The sequence below is a fragment of the Phasianus colchicus genome, chromosome 26, assembly GCF_987193195.1.
Source record: "Phasianus colchicus chromosome 26, bPhaCol1.hap1.1, whole genome shotgun sequence".
Lineage (NCBI taxonomy): Eukaryota > Metazoa > Chordata > Aves > Galliformes > Phasianidae > Phasianus > Phasianus colchicus.
Window position 1 is genome coordinate 777,901 of NC_143461.1, and position 19,098 is coordinate 796,998.

At 52.1% G+C, this 19,098-nt stretch overlaps 1 protein-coding gene, 1 pseudogene and 1 gene segment (V, D, J or C); all 3 read right to left on the reverse strand.

Annotated features, from left to right (window-relative positions):
* Positions 1 to 590: 590 nt before the first annotated feature.
* On the reverse strand, positions 591 to 3,443 carry LOC116238944 (uncharacterized; annotated as a pseudogene).
* Positions 3,444 to 3,464: 21 nt separating this feature from the next.
* On the reverse strand, positions 3,465 to 9,744 carry LOC116238938 (uncharacterized). Its single transcript, XM_090125258.1, has 3 exons — positions 9,559 to 9,744; positions 8,820 to 9,206; positions 3,465 to 5,220 (listed from the first exon to the last, which is right to left on the reverse strand). Exons 1-3 carry the CDS (start codon positions 9,608 to 9,610, stop codon positions 4,886 to 4,888), a joined length of 774 nt encoding a protein of 257 aa, XP_089981384.1. The 5' UTR covers positions 9,611 to 9,744; the 3' UTR covers positions 3,465 to 4,885.
* A 1,501-nt stretch (positions 9,745 to 11,245) lies between these two features.
* On the reverse strand, positions 11,246 to 15,166 carry LOC149914857 (Ig heavy chain V region 914-like). The segment is given in 2 exon segments: positions 11,246 to 14,660; positions 15,013 to 15,166. Coding segments are annotated over 2 exon segments (387 nt in total).
* Between the last annotated feature and the right edge of the window lie 3,932 nt (positions 15,167 to 19,098).

A 19,098-nucleotide genomic window follows, 5' to 3' on the forward strand; every position in this document is an offset into this window, starting at 1 on the left:
TTTGCCCCACTCCCTCCAACACCACAAGTCAAACAATACATAAACACCTAGCACTTATTCTTACAATTAAGACACTCCATTACAAGAACTGTCCAGTTTTATGCTCCTGGTTTCTTTAGGCAGTAAACAGAACACATTATCAAAGCCAATTTTCAGTGCCTTAGTTTCAAAACCTATACATACCCAGTAGGGCACGAACCTGCAATCAGGTATTTCCCAAATGTATACCTGGGTGCTCATGGCCCAAGAGACGCCAACCCTGCGATCCCCAGTGACTTATAGGTGGCTTCCCCAACCCAGCAGGACACCCACCTGCAATTGAGTATTCCCAAACCAGGCCTGCCCTGCAATCTCGGCTGACTTATAGATAGCCTCCTCAATGGACCTTTCCCCAAAACTGACAAGTAAAGAATGCCTTTTATTTAATTTATTTATTTATTTATTTATTTATTTTTATTTCACATGTCCTTTGTCTGTTCCACAGTGATCCAGCTGAGGTGAGGATTCCCTCCGGGGGTGCCCAGGGAGTCCTGTTCTCAACAGGTCCCGCAACGGAACAGAGATTGTCCCATCTGGGTTGCCACCTGAATAGAAAAAATCCATACTTAACAGGAAAGTATTGTTACCATGAAGTCAAGTATTCTTTATTAGCAGCACCAGAAGCACTGGGGATATTTCCACCATAAGCACTTCAAAGATTACGTGATTCAGAGTCCATTGTATTTCCACAGATAGTACATATTCATCAATTACACGCGAGACAATTAACATATTCACACCTATCTCAGGGAGTGATTTTTGAGGTTTCCAGTCTTCTATTCCATGGTCTCTTCTACCGTCTAGAGTCCTTTTGGCACCGTGACACCCCAACCGACAGCCTTGTCTTTCATCCAGTGGTCTTCCTTCCTTGTCCTCCACATGAACTTTATTCAGAGATATATGCACAGTAGGAGAAAGCCTATTATGCTCACTCAGCACTCAGCCATGAGCTCTGGACATCTGCTTGACCCTGGATAGAAATAAGCTTGGCAACCTGACTTTTAATGATATACACTGGGTTGTTAGAAGATAAGGAGGATAGAGAAGAGAATCGTGACATCTGCCTGCTGCATTTCAACCTAATCCCAGAGTGAGACAATTCAGCCTCGTGTGGAGGCCCTGGCTTTCATCATTATGTTTCTTTTGCTGAGGGTCTCTCTTCAAAACAGTACAGACATACAACATGCTTTCTCGTATGTAATGCTACATCCATAACTATTAGCTACACCAAAAGCTATTACAGTTTTGCTAGTGAGAACTGATCACCTAATAAAACAATTCAACAACAGTATTTCTAAAGATACACTACAAAAATATATGGCATATCTACTTTTTCAAATCGGCCATTTCTAAAAACACATTACAAAATAGATTGTGGCCTACTACTTCAAATCAGGGCCACTCGAAACAAGGGTGTGGATTTTGATATTTCCATGTGGAACAAACTGCACCCCCTTGACATTCATTGATTCTTGCTGAACCAGAAACAGAAGGCCAAACAACAGATGCAGTGGATATTGCGTTTCAGCATTGGCAACAGGGGCTCAAATGATATGCCATGTTCTCAATAGCAATGCACAGCTGTCACACACAAAATGAAATGTGTCTGGATCGGAGCATCTGCTCAAATCAGTGGATTATGACCAGGGAGCTGCATAGAGAAATGAATGTTGGCTTCTGTGCATTGAAAAGAATGGTGTCAACAGTGCAATATAGCAAACTTTGCACAGGCTGGGTCCCATGAACATTCACACAGGAACAGAAAGAACACTGTATGCCAATTAGCAAGAAACAATTGAACCCATATGAGGCTCCAGGTGTCAGTTTCCTGGATCTCATCATTACCAATGATGAGGTGTGGAGTCAAGACTACGAGCCAGAGTCAAAAGAGCCAGAGTCCATGGAGTGGCAACATGAGAATTCCCTATGAAAGAAAAAGTTCTAGATACAGACCTCAGTGGGCATACTGATGTGCACTGTGTTTTGGGATAGGAAAGGAAGGGGTGATCCTTCTGGATTTGCTAGGACCTGGACAATGCATCAACTCCTACCACTCAGTCTCAGTACTGACAATGTACTACTGACAAAGGCTTGAATTTCCAGAATCAGGTCAGAGAAGAAGACTATCTTTCTCTTTCAACACCGTAATGTCAGGTTCCATACCAATTGGAAGACTGTGGTGGACAGAGCTTATTTTGACTTTACAGTCCTGACACACACAACAGATCGTCCCGATTTGGCACCTTCATTTTTTCCATCTGTTCAGACTGGTGAAAGATGGACTGTGTGGGCAACATTTCCTGGTCAACTGTGCCATCATAGCAGCTGTGAAACAGTGCGCTGCTTCCACTGGTGCAGGTATTTACAAGCATGAAGTGAAGGCTCCTGTAAATTGCTTTTGAATTGCTCCTGTGAATTGCTATTGAAAAATAGCGTTTGGGAGCTGAGAATCTGCTCTATCAATTAGTGTTATTGTGCTCTTTCTATTTCTTGTAGCTTCCATGGAAACAAAGACAAGGCACTGCAATCAGAGCAACCCATCACATTGCAGGGCTTCTGTTTGCCCTGCTCACTGCATCTCTACAGACCTAATTCTTAGGATTTCATCACTCCAAAATGCACCTGAAACTACATCAGAGCTATTCATCTCCTGCTTTGCTCACACTCATGGAAAGGGCCCATGGCTGCTGCTGGAAGCAAGCAGTGCTGTTGCTAGAAGTGCCCAAATGCTTTTGAGCACCCAAGAGAAAAAGGGAAGCACGAGCCAATCCAGACATGCTGCAGGCAGAAAGGGGGCAGAGTGGCCAAGCTGATTTGGTGACCAGAAATACGCCAAACATAATCTTCAGGTTGCAACACTGCTTTTGTGACTCAGGAGAATGAAAGGAGTGTTAAGAAGTGAAAGAAGGTTTTGCTGAATGCACAGGACCATCTGTAATGTGCAGCGGTGACTTCTCACTGTCCAGGAAACAGCCAGAGCCACTGAAGTGTCTGCCAGCCCTGTAGCTCCTGCAGACTTGACAGTGTTCAATAAGGGGTATTTTTGTTAAAGCTCAGGAGGATTTCCTGTTTCTGTGTGAATGGCACAAAAGTAGCGGGCTGAGTCGTGGGGGTGCAGGGCACATAAAGACAGAGATGCCACAGTGTGGTCATTGTCTCGAGAGGCTGTGGCTCGATGCTCCATCTCAGGGCTGTAGGAAGTGTAAGAGGAGAAGCTGCTAGAGTAAGACAGCCAATCGAGATGGCCACTGCATGCCTGACGGTACCAATAAACATGGTAACTTTTGAAGTTGGAGCCAAATCCCTGGCAGGAGAGGGGCACAGACTCTCCAGGTTCTCGTAGACCACCTCCAGCTTCCACAATCCTGGGCTGCGCGCACACCCCTGCACAACGAAAGCGCCATGAGCTGCAGTAGAATGGAGCTAATGGAGGGAAGAAGTTTCCCAACCACCCTAAATGCCCCCAGCCTGGAACAGACAGAGAATCATAGAATGCCTTGGGTTGGAAGGGACCTCCAGGGTCATCAAGTTCCAACCTCTCTGCTACAGGCAGGGCTGCCAGCCACTAGATCAAGTACTAGATCAGCTCACCCAGGGCCCCATCCAACCTGGCCTTAAACACCTCCAGCGATGGGGCATTCGCAATGTCTCTGGGCAGCCTGTTCCAGCACCTCACCACACTCTCAGTAAAGAACTTCCCCCTGACATCTAACTCTACATCTCCCATCCTTTTGTTTAAAAACATCCCCCCTTGCCCTATCACTATCTACCCATGTAAAAAGTTGATTTCCCTCACGTTTATTAACTCCCCTGAAATACTGGAAGGCTGCAATGAGGTCTCCCCACAGTCTTCTCACTTTTCCAGGCTGAGTGAGATGAGTTCCTTCAGTCTGTTTTCATAGCACAGTCCCTCCTGCCCTTGGATCACCTTTCTTGCGCGTCTCAGCCCCCTCCAAAACCTCCACAATCTTCCTGTGTTGGAGGCTCCAGGCTGGGACACAGTACTCCAGATGGAGACTCAGGAGGGCAGAACAGATGGGCACAATCATCTACCTTGCCCTGATGGCCACCCCTCTTCTGATGGAACTCAGGATACCATCAGCCTTCCAGGCTGCGAGTGTGCACAGCTGGCTCATATTCAGTTTTTCATCAACAAGAACCTCTAAGTCATTCCCAGCAGGGCTACTCTCAAGTTCTCCCAGCTTGTATACATATTTGGGTTTGGCTTGACCCAAGCGGAAAACCACACACTTTGCTATGTTGAATCTCATTAGGTTCTCAACGCCAGAATTTCCAGTTGATCAAATACCCTGCAGATGGCATCAGGTGTAGGGATGTGAGGTTCAGGGGTGGGAGAATCCTGGCTGCCAGTGAAGACTGAGGCAAAGAACTCATTGAGTGCCTCAGCCTTCCCTATATATGTTCTAGCCTGTTCTCCACTCTCATTTAGCAGGGGAGGTACAATCTCTTAGGCCTGACTCTTCTGACCTAGGCACCAGTACAATCCCTTCTTACAGTATTTAGAATTAATTCCAGCTTCAGTTCCATATGTGCCTTTGCTTTCCCAATCCCGTCTCGAGTTGCAGATGGTTTTGCTACTGCCAAATTGCAGCAGCAGTGCAGCTCTCACGCTCCTACTCAGGGCTGTCAGGGCCACTCCCACAGTATCTGTCTCCTTTTGTGACTCAGGAGAATGAAAGGAGTGATGAAGTGAAAGGAGACCTTGCAGAAACAACAGGGTCACCTGCGACATCACCTCACTGTTCAGGAGCAGCCCAGAGCCGCTCCAGCTCCTGCCAGCACTGTGGTTCTGCAACCATGACCGTGTCCAGGAAAGGGATTTTTGTTAGAGCTCTGCAGGATTTCCTGCTCTCGTGTCTACCGCACAGAAGTAACGTGCTGAGTCGTGTGGGCGCAGGGCACGGAGAGACAAATAGGACACAGATCTGGAATTGTCTCGAGAGACTGATGATCGACCCTCCAACTCTGGGCTGGATAGAACATCTGAGCCTGTGCTGATGAAGGACAGCCACTTGAGATGATCACTGAGTGCCTGACGGTACCACTGTACAGCATAACTTCCAAAGCTGAAGCCGGATCCCTGGCAGGAGAGCTGCACGGCCTCCCCAGGTGCTCGCACACCTCCACCAGATTCCTTCAGTCTCCACTGTGCACACACTCCTGCAGAAGGACAGCATCAGGAACCAGGCATTGCACATCCACGGAAAGAGGACGTTCCCCAGACATTCTAACAGCCGTAGACCATAAACTCCGAGCTGTGAACCTCCTCTCCCCTGCCACAGCCACAGCCCCAGCCCCAGGCCAGGGGCACTGCCCCAGCCGCCCTCCTGCTCGGGGCTCATCAGCCAGGGCCGCTCCCGCAGCATCCGCGTCCCCACACAGCCTCCCTCTGCCACGCACCACAGCCGCTCCCCGGCACCGAAGGCGAGCTGCAGGCCTCAGCGCGCCCGCGGGGCAGCAGCAGGAGCCGCGCCCAGCCCCGGCCTCGCCGCCCTCCGTGCCCGCCTCTCACCTGCCGGCCCCAAGGCCAAGGCCAGCAGCCACGGCCCCAGCCCGGCCGCCATCGCGCCCCGCCGCGCCGCCGCCGTCTGCCCGGCAGGCGGACGGCAGCAGAGCGGGGCCGCGCTCGGGCCGCCCCTCGGCGGGCCCTGGCGGGGCAGCGCCCACCGCTCCTCGCCTCTCCTCTCCTCTCCTCCCCGCCCGGCCCGGCCCCGTGCCACCGCGGCCCCTTCGGCGGAGGACGGGGCGGGCGCGGGGCGGGGCGCGGGGCAGCGCGGGGGGCAGAGGCGGAGCGCGGCGCCCCGGCACTCGGAGGCTCCGGGCCCTGGGCTCATCCCCGCGCAGCCCTCCGTGCGCGACGGGCCCGGGCCGAGGCCGGACACAGCACGCCTGCCCCACGCACGGCTCTCGGCACGCAGCCTCTGCTTGCACGTGCTTCCCTGAGCCCCGCACCGACATCCCTCCGTGGTCTCCCTCCCCTCCCCTGACACAGCACCACGAGGCACCATGCAAAAACCCTCTCGAAATCTTTTGCCCCAGGCTCGTTCATTCTGCTATACATAGACCTGCTGTGCTGATCCTCACTGCACAGCTCTCCTCTTTCACATCCCTCCTACACTAGTTGTCTCCAGCTAGGCTGCTGGATTGACCCTGAGAGACCTCACCTGGCTTGGTTGTACCATCTCAACCCCTCCTCTCCTCACTTGACTTCAGTCACATCCCTGTCCTTCTCAGACTTGTTTGGGCACCACGACTGGGATACATGCATCTGACCTTGCTTGTTCCTCATCAAAACACTTGATGTGACTTGGAATTGTAGAGGACTCTTTGATATCCTCCCAAGGCTTCAGCTGAGAGTCATCATTGTCTGAGGTCCCATTGTGAGATGAGACTGTTTAGTTCCAACCTTTAACACAGGCCAGACCAGATTGCAAATACCATCTAATGAGGGAAAGCTAACTGTAATTCTGTTCCCAAAGAAGGAACAGTGTTTCTGGGATGTGCAGATCAGGAAAATCCAGGTTGATTTTTGGCGTGACTGAGATGTGAATTTGAAATGGAAGTGTTCGGTTCAAGACAGATAAGCATCCAGACAGGTCTTGGATACCTGCAGAGGATACTCTCTAGCTTCTCTGGGCAACCTTTTCCAGTGCTTTGTCATCCTCACCATAAAGAAGCTTTTCTGCATATTTGTGTGAATATCCTATGTTCCATTTGTTGGCCACTGCTCCATGTCCTGTCACTACACCCTCATCAAAAGAGTCTGGCCTCATTCAGTTGCCTCCCGTACTTCTGATGTTGAAAAACACTGATCAGATCACCTACAAGTCTTCTCTTCTCCAGGGTGAACTAACCCACGCCTCTCAGCCTTTCCTCATATGGCAGGTGCTCCAGGCTCTTCAGCATCTCCGTCGCCCCCTGCTGGACTCCTTCTAGGGGATCCCTGACTTTTTTTAACAGGGAAGCCCCAGTTATGCTGCAGGCTTGAGGCAGAGTGGTTGGAAAAATGTGTGGGAGAAGCAGACATAGGGGTGTTGGTTGACACTCGGCTGGACACGAGCCAGCAGTGTGCCCAGGTGTCCAAGAAGGCCGATGGATGGCATCCTGGCTTGTAGCAAAAATAGTGTTGCCAGCAGGAGTAGGGAAGTGATCATCCCCCTGTACTCTACTCTGGTGAGACCGTGACTTGAGTGCTGTGTTCAGTTTGGGCCTCTCAATACAAGTAAGACATTGAGGACCCGAAGCGTATGCAGAGAATGGCAATGAAGCTTGTGAGGGGTCTGGAGCACAAGCCTTATTAGGAGTTGCTGAGGGAACTGTGATTGTTTAGTCGGGAGAAGAGGAAGGTCAGTGGAAACATTACAGCTCTCTAGAACAACCTGAAGGGAGGCTGTGGCGAGGTGGAGTTTGGCCTCTACTCCAGCATAACTGGAGACTGGACTAGAGGGAATGGCTAAAGTTGCACCAGAGGGGCTTCAGGTTGGATATTAGGAAACATTTCTTCTCCCAAAGAGCGATCAGGCACTGGAACTGGCTCCCCTTGGAGGTGGCTGAGTCATCGTCCATGGAGGTGTTCAAAGAACATTTAGATGTAGTACTAAGGGACAAGATACAGTGGGGAATATTGGTGGTAGGTGGACAGTTGGACTGGATGATCTTGGAAGTCTTTTCCAAACTTGGTGATTCTACGATTCTACCTGGACACAGTATATGAGATGTTGCTTCACCTGGGTAGAGGAGAGGGGGAGGATCACCTCCATTGACCTGCAGGTCACACTCTTCTGAATGCATCCCAGGATACAAATGGCCTCCTTGGGCACAAGGTCACACTGCTGGCTCATGGCCAATCTGTTCTCCATCAGGACACCCAAGGGCACTGCAATTCCTTAGCGGCAGTTTTAGTGGGAAATGCTGAACCAACAAATGCATTCAGTATCACCACTTTCTCACCATACTCTGTTACCAGGGCACTCACCTCTTTCAGTAGTGGACCAACATATTCCCTAGTCTTTTATACTGACAAAACTCATAAACTGTTCGTGTTATTCTTGTCCTCCTTTGCAAGATTTAAATACTGGTGGCCCTTGTTCTACTCCTGCAGAAACTGACAGCACTCCCATATTCCTCCCATGTGGACAGGCCCCTTTCCCACATTTCTTAGACTTTCTTCTTGCCTTTCAGTTCATCCATGAGCTCCCTTCTCCAGGCAGGCCTCCTGCCAATTTTTCCAATTTCTTACTCATAGGCACACATTGATATTGAGCTTGGCATATGTAGTGTTTAACTGCCAACCAATTCCCTTGGGAACCCTTGCCTTCCAACTCTCCAGCCCATTGGAATCATCTAAGTAAGTCCTTGAGGAGGACTCAGAAATGCACCTGAAACCACATCAGACACATTCATTTACCCATGGCTTTCCTGACTGATACATGGAAAGAACGGCTCACAGCTGTTGCTGGAAGCAGGCAAGGCTGTTGCTAGAACACAACTGTTTTTGAATACCCAAGCAAAGAAGAAAGCCAAGAACCAATCAATCCAGACGGGCTGAGGGCAGGAAGGTAGAGTGGTCAATGTTTTGCTAACCAGAAATATGCTGCACATAATCCCCACGTTACAACATTGCTTTTGGGACTCCAGAGGAGGGAAGCAGTGGTGATGGAAAAGGAGCTCCTGCAGAAAGGACAGGGCCATCTGTGGTGTGCTGTGCTGTGCTGTGCTGTGACATCCCATCACTCCCCAGGAGCAGAGCAGAGCCTCACCAGCAGTTTCCAGGCCTGTGACTCCTGCAGCCTTGGCTATGTCAGGAAGGAGTTTTTGTCTGAGATCTGAAGGATTTCCTGTTCCCGTGTGAACAGCACAGAAGTAGTGGGCTGTGTCTTCAGGGCGCAGGTTATATAAGGACAGAGAGATTATAGCTCGGGAATCATCTCGGGAGCCTTTCACTCGACCGTCCACCTCAGGGCTCGATCTAACATATGAGCTGGTGCTGATGTCAGACAGCCACTTGAGAGAGCCACCAGGTCCCTGACAGTACCACCAAACGCCTCCGAATTTGAAGCCATATCCACGACAGGAGAGCTGCACGGACTCCCCAGGTGCTCGCACACCTCCGCCAGATGCTTCCAGTCTCCACTGTGCACACACTCCTGCAGAAGGACAGCAACAGGAACCAGGCATTGCACATCCACGGAAAGAGGACGTTCCCCAGACATTCTAACAGCCGTAGACCATAAACTCCGAGCTGTGAACCTCCTCTCCCCTGCCACAGCCACAGCCCCAGCCCCAGGCCAGGGGCACTGCCCCAGCCGCCCTCCTGCTCGGGGCTCATCAGCCAGGGCCGCTCCCGCAGCATCCGCGTCCCCACACAGCCTCCCTCTGCCACGCACCACAGCCGCTCCCCGGCACCGAAGGCGAGCTGCAGGCCTCAGCGCGCCCGCGGGGCAGCAGCAGGAGCCGCGCCCAGCCCCGGCCTCGCCGCCCTCCGTGCCCGCCTCTCACCTGCCGGCCCCAAGGCCAAGGCCAGCAGCCACGGCCCCAGCCCGGCCGCCATCGCGCCCCGCCGCGCCGCCGCCGTCTGCCCGGCAGGCGGACGGCAGCAGAGCGGGGCCGCGCTCGGGCCGCCCCTCGGCGGGCCCAGGCGGGGCAGCGCCCACCGCTCCTCGCCTCTCCTCTCCTCTCCTCCCCGCCCGGCCCGGCCCCGTGCCACCGCGGCCCCTTCGGCGGAGGACGGGGCGGGCGCGGGGCGGGGCGCGGGGCAGCGCGGGGGGCAGAGGCGGAGCGCGGCGCCCCGGCACTCGGAGGCTCCGGGCCCTGGGCTCATCCCCGCGCAGCCCTCCGTGCACGACGGGCCCGGGCCGAGGCCGGACACAGCACGCCTGCCCCACGCACGGCTCTCGGTCCGCAGTCTCTCCTTCTGCTTGCCTCCCGAGCCCCGCCCTGACATCCCTACTTGGCCTCCCTCTCATTCCATGACATGGCAACGTGCAGAATTCACCCTATAAGCCTTTTATCCTATTCTCCTCGTTACAGCTGAATTTAGATCCCCTGTGCTCTCCCTGAAATTCTCCAGGTTCCCCTGTCTTGTCCCCATTAAGGCTACCTTACATAGTGCTAGTGACTCTGCTGCTTTGCCCATGGCTGCACCCTGGCGGAAGGCTATTGCTAGGATAAATGTGGTGGCTGAGTCTGAGGTCCCATCCACACAAAAATGGAGGGCTTCTGCCAAGAAAAAAAAAAAGTGCAAATTCTGACAGAGACCCCACTACAACATGCTAGTGCACAGGTCTGTGGCTGCAGGGAGTGCCAAGGCCTGGCCTTTGCAATGCAAGGTGATGGAGACAGAACTTGTGAGATGCAACATGCTAAATAATATACTCAGCCCTGTAGTTGACCTGAAGGAGGAAGTGGAGAGGCTGAGCAGCATTACAGAGCATGAGAGAGAGACTGATTGGTGGTGCCAATCCCTATCAGCCCTGAGATTTAGGCAGCCAGCTGAGGCTCCACATGAAGCACATCTGCCCCTACTGCGTGGCAAACAGTTAATAGAGAGGAACAGGCAGGCAGACAGTGTTCCTGCTATCCTCATCTCCTGTCCTGTTTACTCGGTAACAATGGTGAGGAACTGGGGGGTTGTGGGCAATGGCAAAAGGCCCCTGCTAGGAGATGGTGAAACAAAATGGCAAAAGTCTCTGCTTGGTGAAACAAAAGACCTCTTCCAGAACGGGCTATCAGTGGTAAGCACTGACGTCCCCTCCAGGTCCAGGAGCAGCTCAGAGTTGCTCCAGCTCCTGCCAGACCTGCAGCTCCTGCAGCCGTGCCTTAGCCCAAGAAGAGGTTTTTTGTTACAGCTCTGCAGGATTTCCTGTTCCCGTGTGAACAGCACAGAAGTAGTGCGCTGAGTCATGTGGGTGCAGGGCACGGAGAGACAGATAGGACACAGAGCGGGAATTGTCTCGAGAAACTGAGGCTCGACCCTCTAATTCAGGGCTGGATCTTATAATATATGAGGTGGCATCGATAAACGACAGCCACTCAAGATGGCCAGCAAGTGTCTGACGGTACCACCGAACAGTAAAACTTCTGAAGCTGAAGCCGGATCCCTGGCAGGAGAGCTGCATGGACTCCCCAGGTGCTCGCACACCTCCGCCAGATGCTTCCAGTCTGAACTGTGCACACACTCCTGCAAAAGGACAGCAACAGGAACCAGGCATTGCACATCCATGGAAGGAGGACGTTCCCTAGCCACCCTGACAACAACTGCCATAAACTCCGAGCTGTGAACCTCCTCTCCCCTGCCACAGCCACAGCCCCAGCCCCAGGCCAGGGGCACTGCCCCAGCCGCCCTCCTGCTCGGGGCTCATCAGCCAGGGCCGCTCCCGCAGCATCCGCGTCCCCACACAGCCTCCCTCTGCCACGCACCACAGCCGCTCCCCGGCACCGAAGGCGAGCTGCAGGCCTCAGCGCGCCCGCGGGGCAGCAGCAGGAGCCGCGCCCAGCCCCGGCCTCGCCGCCCTCCGTGCCCGCCTCTCACCTGCCGGCCCCAAGGCCAAGGCCAGCAGCCACGGCCCCAGCCCGGCCGCCATCGCGCCCCGCCGCGCCGCCGCCGTCTGCCCGGCAGGCGGACGGCAGCAGAGCGGGGCCGCGCTCGGGCCGCCCCTCGGCGGGCCCAGGCGGGGCAGCGCCCACCGCTCCTCGCCTCTCCTTTTGCATCAAAATTTTCTCAGCCCTTGAGCTACGCTTTCTTCCACTGCATATTATTACATACTTGGGAAAGGCCTGTTTTCTGCACCTGCTGTTGCACGACACCATCTGATTCAAGGCTGCCAGAAAGAAACATCAAGAATACTGGATTGCATATCAGTCACTTTTTGGCCAACAGCTGCAGAGCTGTTCCAGTGAGCTTGGGAGCCGATACTGCAGGGGCCTACTAGGATACTGCTGGTACCGGGCCTCGTAAGTACAGGAAGCATTGTAGTTATAAGTACAAGGGCTGCTCCACAAGCAATGCCACCTATTTCACTATGCAGGCACATGCAGACAGAGGTGGATGTTGGCATTATGGCAGTGCACGTTGAATTCCCATCAGTATTCCATTACATTTTGTTGCCATGAAACATATGGTAACAGAATGGCAGTCTGACAGAATGGAGTCTGACATGGAAGTGCGTATGAAGCAAAGGTGTGAAGATGAATAGCTCCACGTGGAAAGAATTGCACCCTTGACATTCACTGACACCTGCTGAACATTTATTGAGACCAAAAGGTGAATGTGAGCACTGTCAGGCAGTGGGTTCTGTGTTTCAGCAGTGGGTTTTGTGTTTCCGCAGTGAGAACACTGACAGGAAAGACAAGCCACCTTCCAGAAGACCATGTGCACATCTGTGCACATCTGTCACACATGAAATGAAAACTGTCTGGATCAGCTTAACCGTATGAATCAGCGGATTATGAACAGGAACCTGACTGCAGAGCTGACTACTGGATTTCATGCACTCTAAATGATGATGTTAACATTGGAATATATCAAACTTTGCACCAGGAAGAATCTACTAAGACTCACACAGGAACAGAAAGAACAGTGTACGCCTGTCAGGAGCAACTGAACCCACACAAGGCTCAAGATGACAGTTTCCTGCAGCACATCATTACCAATGATGAGATGTGGTGACACCACTGCAAGACAGAGTCAAAAGAGCTAGAGTGCATGGAGTGGCAACATGAGAATTTCCTTCAGAAGAAAAAATTCAAGACACAGCTCTCAGCAGTTAAAGTGATGTGCACTGTCTTTCGGGATAGGAAAGGGGAGATCCTTCAGCATTTAATAGAACCTAGACAATCCGTCAGCTCATTCTCCACACTGACAACACAGGAGGCTCAAACCTGCACAGTCAGGCCAGAGAAGAAGGCATGCGACATGATAACATCACACACCACACCAATTAGAAAAACACGGTGCACACTGCCAATTTTGGCTGAACAGTCCTTCCACAACCACGATACAGTCTGTGTATCGCACCTTCACACTCCCATCTATTTGGGTTGATGAGAGATTTACTCCGTGCGCTACATTTTCTGGGAACAATGCCAGTATAACAGCTGTGAAACTGTGGTTCACCTGCACTGGTGCAGGTATTTATGAGCATGAAATTGAGCATCTTCTTCATCACTGGTAAAAATGCATAGCTAACAGTGTTGACTTTGTTGAAAGATAATGTCCTGCAGCTGTGACTCTGCTTTATCAAATTATGTTATTGTGCACATTGAAACTGTTGTAGCTTCTTTGGAATCAAATAGGAGACATCGTTTTCAGAATAACTTATGCAATTTGCAGGATCTCAGATTGCCCTGCTTGCTGCAATGCTACAGACTGTGTTCCTTGGATTCCATCACCTTGAAATGTCTCTGAAACTACATCAGATCTATTCACCCACAGCTTTGCTCACAGAGACATGTGGAAAGAGCCCATGGTGGCTGATGGAAGCAGGTAATGCTGTAGCTAGAATTGCCCAAGTGATTATCAGTATCTAAGGAAAGAAGGAATGCAAGAATGGGTGCAGACAAGCTGCAGGTACGAAGGTGGGCAAAGTGGCCAAGCTGATTTTGTGAACAGAAAAATAAATATAATCCTCATGTTGCAACACCACTTTCGTGACTCAGGAGAATGAAGAGCGTGACAAAGTGAGAGGAAATCTTGCAGAAAAGACAGGGTCATCTATGCTGATGTTCCCTCACGCTCCAGGAGCAGTCAAGAGCTGCCAGACCTGCAGCTCCTGCAGCTGTGGCTGTGCTCAGGAAAGGGATTTTTGTTACAGCTCTGCAGGATTTCCTGTTCCCATGTGAAGAGCACAGAAGTAGTGCACTGAGTCGTGTGGGCGCAGGGCACGGAGAGACAGATAGGACACAGAGCGGGAATTGTCTTCCCACGGAAGCAGGTGATGCTGTTGCTAGAACTGCCCAAATGATTTTCAGGAGCCAAGGAAAGTAGGAATGCAAGAATGGGTGCAGACATGCTGCAGGTACGAAGGTGGGAAAAGTGGCCAAGCTGATTTGGTGACCAGAAATTTAAATACAATCCTCACATCACAACACCACTTTTGTGAATCAGGAGAATGAAAAAAGTGATGAAGTGATAGGAGACTTTGCAGAAAAGACAGGATAATCTATGGTGATGTTCCCTCACTGTCCAGGAACAGTCAAGAGCTGCTCCAGCTCCTGCCAGCACTATGGCTCCTGCAGCTGTGGCTGTGCTCAGGAAGAAGATTTTTGTTATAGCTCTGCAGGATTTCCTGTTCCCGTGTGAACAGCACAGAAGTAGTGCGCTGAGTCGTGTGGGCGCAGGGCACGGAGAGACAGATAGGACACAGAGCGGGAATTGTCTCGAGAGACTGAGGATCGACCCTGCACATCAGAGTTGAATCTAGTATACGAGCTGGTGCTGATTAACGACAGCCATTCAAAATGGCCACCAAGTGCCTGACGGTACCACAGTACATGATAACTTCCAAAGCTGAAGCCGGAGCCCCGGCAGGACAGATGCACGGACTCCCCAGGTGCTCGCACACCTCCGCCAGATGCTTCCAGTCTCCACTGTGCACACACTCCTGCAGAAGGACAGCAACAGGAACCAAGCATTGCACATCCACGGAAAGAGGACGTTCCCCAGACATTCTAACAGCCGTAGACCATAAACTCCGAGCTGTGAACCTCCTCTCCCCTGCCACAGCCACAGCCCCAGCCCCAGGCCAGGGGCACTGCCCCAGCCGCCCTCCTGCTCGGGGCTCATCAGCCAGGGCCGCTCCCGCAGCATCCGCGTCCCCACACAGCCTCCCTCTGCCACGCACCACAGCCGCTCCCCGGCACCGAAGGCGAGCTGCAGGCCTCAGCGCGCCCGCGGGGCAGCAGCAGGAGCCGCGCCCAGCCCCGGCCTCGCCGCCCTCCGTGCCCGCCTCTCACCTGCCGGCCCCAAGGCCAAGGCCAGCAGCCACGGCCCCAGCCCGGCCGCCATCGCGCCCCGCCGCGCCGCCGCCGTCTGCCCGGCAGGCGGACGGCAGCAGAGCGGGGCCGCGCTCGGGCCGCCCCTCGGCGGGCCCAGGCGGGGCAGCGCCCACCGCTCCTCGCCTCTCCTCTCCTCTCCTCCCCGCCCGGCCCGGCCCCGTGCCACCGCGGCCCCTTCGGCGGAGGACGGGGCGGGCGCGGGGCGGGGCGCGGGGCAGCGCGGGGGGCAGAGGCGGAGCGCGGCGCCCCGGCACTCGGAGGCTCCGGGCCCTGGGCTCATCCCCGCGCAGCCCTCCGTGCGCGACGGGCCCGGGCCGAGGCCGGACACAGCACGCCTGCCCCACGCACGGCTCTCGGTCCGCAGCCTCTGCTTGCACGTGCTTCCCTGAGCCCCGCACCGACATCCCTCCGTGGTCTCCCTCCCCTCCCCTGACACAGCACCACGAGGCACCATGCAAAAACCCTCTCGAAATCTTTTGCCCCAGGCTCGTTCATTCTGCTATACATAGACTTGCTGTGCTGATCATCACTGCACAGCTTTCTTCTTTCATATCCCTCCTACACTAGTTGTCTCCAGCTAGGCTGCTGGATTGACCCTGAGAGACCTCACCTGGCTTGGTTGTACCATCTCAACCCCTCCTCTCCTCACTTGACTTCAGTCACATCCCTGTCTTTTCTTAGACATGGTTGGGCACCACAACTGGGTTACATGCATCTGGCCTTGCTTGTTCCTCATCAAAACAGAATCACAGAATCACAGAATGGCCAGCGTTTGAAGGGACTTCAAGGATCATGAATCTCCAACCCCCATGCCACATGCAGGGCCACCAACCTCCACATTAAATACTAGACCACGTTGCCCAGGGCCCATCCAACCTGGCCTTGAACACCTCCTGGGACAGGGCATCCACAACCTCTCTGTGCAGCTGTTCCAGCACCTCAGCACTCTCATAGTAAAGAACTTCCCCCTGACATCCAATCTAAATCTTCCCTCCCTCAACTTAAAACGTTTCCCCTTGTCCTGCAGTTATCAACCCTTTCAAAGAGTTGATTCCCCTCCTGTTTGTAGGCTCTCTAAAGTTCCAATCTTTAATGCAGGCCAGTCCAGATTGCAAGTACCATCTAACGAGGGGAAGTTAACTGTAATTCTGTTCCAGTAGAAGGAATGGTGTTTCTGGGACGTGGAGGTCAGGAAAGTCCAAGTTGATTTCTGGTGTGACTGTGTTGTGAAAGTAGAATGAAAGCACCTGGATCAGGACAGATAAGCACAGCTGCCCCCACACATGGGCTCTTGGCCTGCAGCCTCTCCTTGCACGGAAGGAGAAGTTACTCTGCTGCTCGCTGCCTGCGGTGCCAAGAGGAGAACGGCTTCCTCCCGATCTCTGGTATTCTGCAGCTGCAAACGCTGTCAGAAGCTCTTCCTTTTGTCACAGTCCCTGATGATCATGAGGGGTAGGGCTGTGAAGGAGTACGCACCCTGTCTGTGGAACTGCTGTTGGCAGGAAATGATGAGGAGAATGTGGAGCTATGTTTCCTCATTAGTCATCTTTGTAAAGAGGATACTTATCTCACACAGTGGGGCAAATATATTTTTGCCTACAGGGGAGGAGGAGAGCATCTGGGAGCCGAGTAAGGGAGTAACAGATAGGGTTGGTGAGGAAAAATTGTGGGGTGATGTGACAGAGAGGAATCACAAAATCCAGGGAACGAGGCTTGAATCAGTGTCTCCTTCAGCACCTACATGAACTGTTGAAGTATGGGTTGGATAGGCAGACAGTGAAGTGGATTAGAAAATATATGAATTGATAGGCTCAGGTGGTAGTCATCAGTGGCAAAGAAATGTAGTTAGAAGGCAGTAGCTGGTGGTGTACCCACCAGTCGATACTCAGTCCAGTTTTGTTTGACAATGATGATCTGGATTCCAGGGCAGAAGCTGCCCTCAGTGAGTTTGCAGAAGACACAAAACTGTGAGGAGTGGCAGATACAACAGAGAGTTCTTCTACTGTCCAGAGGGACTTGCACAGGCTGGAGAAATGGGCTCATTGGAAGGCAGTGAATAATAGAATGCCCTGAGTTGGAAGGAACTCGAAAGGATCATCAAATACAATGCCCGGCTCCATGTAGAGCTACTCAAAACCATACTACAAACTGTACAGGTGAAGGCAAAGCCCAAGTGCTTCTTGGTGCTGTGACTGCTTCCCTGCGTAGTCTGTTCCAGTGCCCATTCCCCCTCTTGGAGAGCAAGGTGTCCCTAATATCCAATTTGAGCCTCCACTGGGTCTTATTACTGTCACCAAAGAGATCAGCACCTGTCCCTCCACTCTCCCTCATGAGAGAGCTGTAGACTGCATTGAGATTCCCCCCAGGTCTCTTCTCTGGGTTGAAAAAAACGTGACTTCAGCTTATCTTCATCCCCCTTTCCCTCTAGACCCTTTATCATATTTTGCCCTCCTTTGGATGCTCTTTAATAGTTTGATGTTCTTCTTATAGTGTGACATGCAAAACTGCACACAGTACTTGAGGTGAGGCCACACAGCACAGAGCAGAGTGGAACAATCACTTTCTCTTGACCAGTTAGCAATGCGGTGCCTGATGCGCTGCAGGATACAGTGCATCCTGCTATGGTGCACTGTTGACTCAGATTCAATTTCCATCAACCAGAGCTCCCAGAATCTTTTCTGAGGAGCTGCTTACCAGCCTCTCATCCCTCATTCTGTATGTATATCCAAGGTTGCTCTGTCCCAGATGCAGAATCCTGCACTTGCTTCTGTTAAACTTCATGCAGCTGGTAATCTAATTTGCCAAGATCTCTCTGCAATGCCTCTGTACCTTCAAGAGAGTCAACAGCTTCTCTCATTTTAGTATTATCTACAAACTTAGCATGCAGTCAAGTCCTGCATCCAGATCTCTTATAATAGCATTAAAGAGAGCTGGTTCTAAAATGGCACCCTGGAGAACCCCACTGGTTACTGGTCACCAGCCTGATGTAAATCTATTAATTATAACACTTTGTGCCAGCAAGTCAATCAGACAGTTATTCACCCATTACATTATGTTTTTCACCTAGTTTTATGCTGGACATTTTGTCCAGAAGGATAATGTTAGAAACAACATTGAAAGCTTTGCTGAAGTCCAAAAATAGTGCATCAGCTGGCTGTCTCAGTAGCTATGCTTGTTCCCGTGGCTGTAGATATCACAAGGGATGTAAAGGAAGGAGTTTTCTGCTGGGTGGATATTGTGAAAGGAGCTCCTTGTGAGCAAATGTCCTGGTTTCACTTAGCATAGAGTTAACTTTCATCCTACTGGTTGACATAGTGCTGTGTTTTGGATTTAAGATGAGAATCATGTTGATGACACAGGTGTTTTAGATGACACACAGGTGTTTTAGATGTTTCTGAGCAGTGCTCACATTAAGGCAAGGACTTTTTGGCTTCTCAGACTGTTCTGCCAGAAAAAAAGGCTGAGGGTGCACAGGAAGCTGGGAGGGGACAGAATTGGGACGGTTGACCTGAACCAGTTAAAGTGATATTCCCTACCATATTATGTCATGTTGAACTGAGAGGAGTTGCCCAGAGCTGCTGCTTGGGCACTGTCAGCAGGCAGTAAGCATTTGCTTTGTGCATCACTTCTTGATCCAGACTTGTTTAACATCTTCATCAGTGACCTAGAAGAAGGGATAGAGTCCATCCTCAGCAAGTTTTCTGATGATACAATGCTGAGAGGTATGGCTGACACACCAGAATATTGTGCTTCCATCCAGCGAGACTTGGAGATGCTGGAGAGTTGTGTGGAGAGGAATGTTCAACAAGGGCAAGTGTAGAGTCCTACACCTGGGGATGAGTGTCCCTCGCATCTGAAACTATGATTCTATGGCATTGTTTGTGAACTCACAGATTGCATTGCTTATTGGCTCAGTTTTGGTCACCAGCAGGTTCCTTTCTCAGCTGACTGGAACTGGCTCTTCCCTAACAGGGGACAACTTCTGGACTCTCCTCATAGGGGCCCTCTCTACAGTTACACTCTTTACTAAAACCTTGCCACATA

What these genes read in the sequence shown, in the direction of transcription:
- LOC116238938 (XM_090125258.1), bottom strand. Translation starts at nt 9,610, where the DNA reads ATGGCGGCCGGGCTGGGGCCGTGGCTGCTGGCCTTGGCCTTGGGGCCG. An exon ending in CTTGGCCTTGGGGCCGGCAG is followed by an intron (nt 9,207 to 9,558) that starts GTGAGAGGCGGG and finishes GTCCTTCTGCAG; the next exon opens with GAGTGTGTGCACAGTGGAGA. An exon ending in CACAGGCCTGGAAACTGCTG is followed by an intron (nt 5,221 to 8,819) that starts GTGAGGCTCTGC and finishes GTCCTTCTGCAG; the next exon opens with GAGTGTGTGCACAGTGGAGA.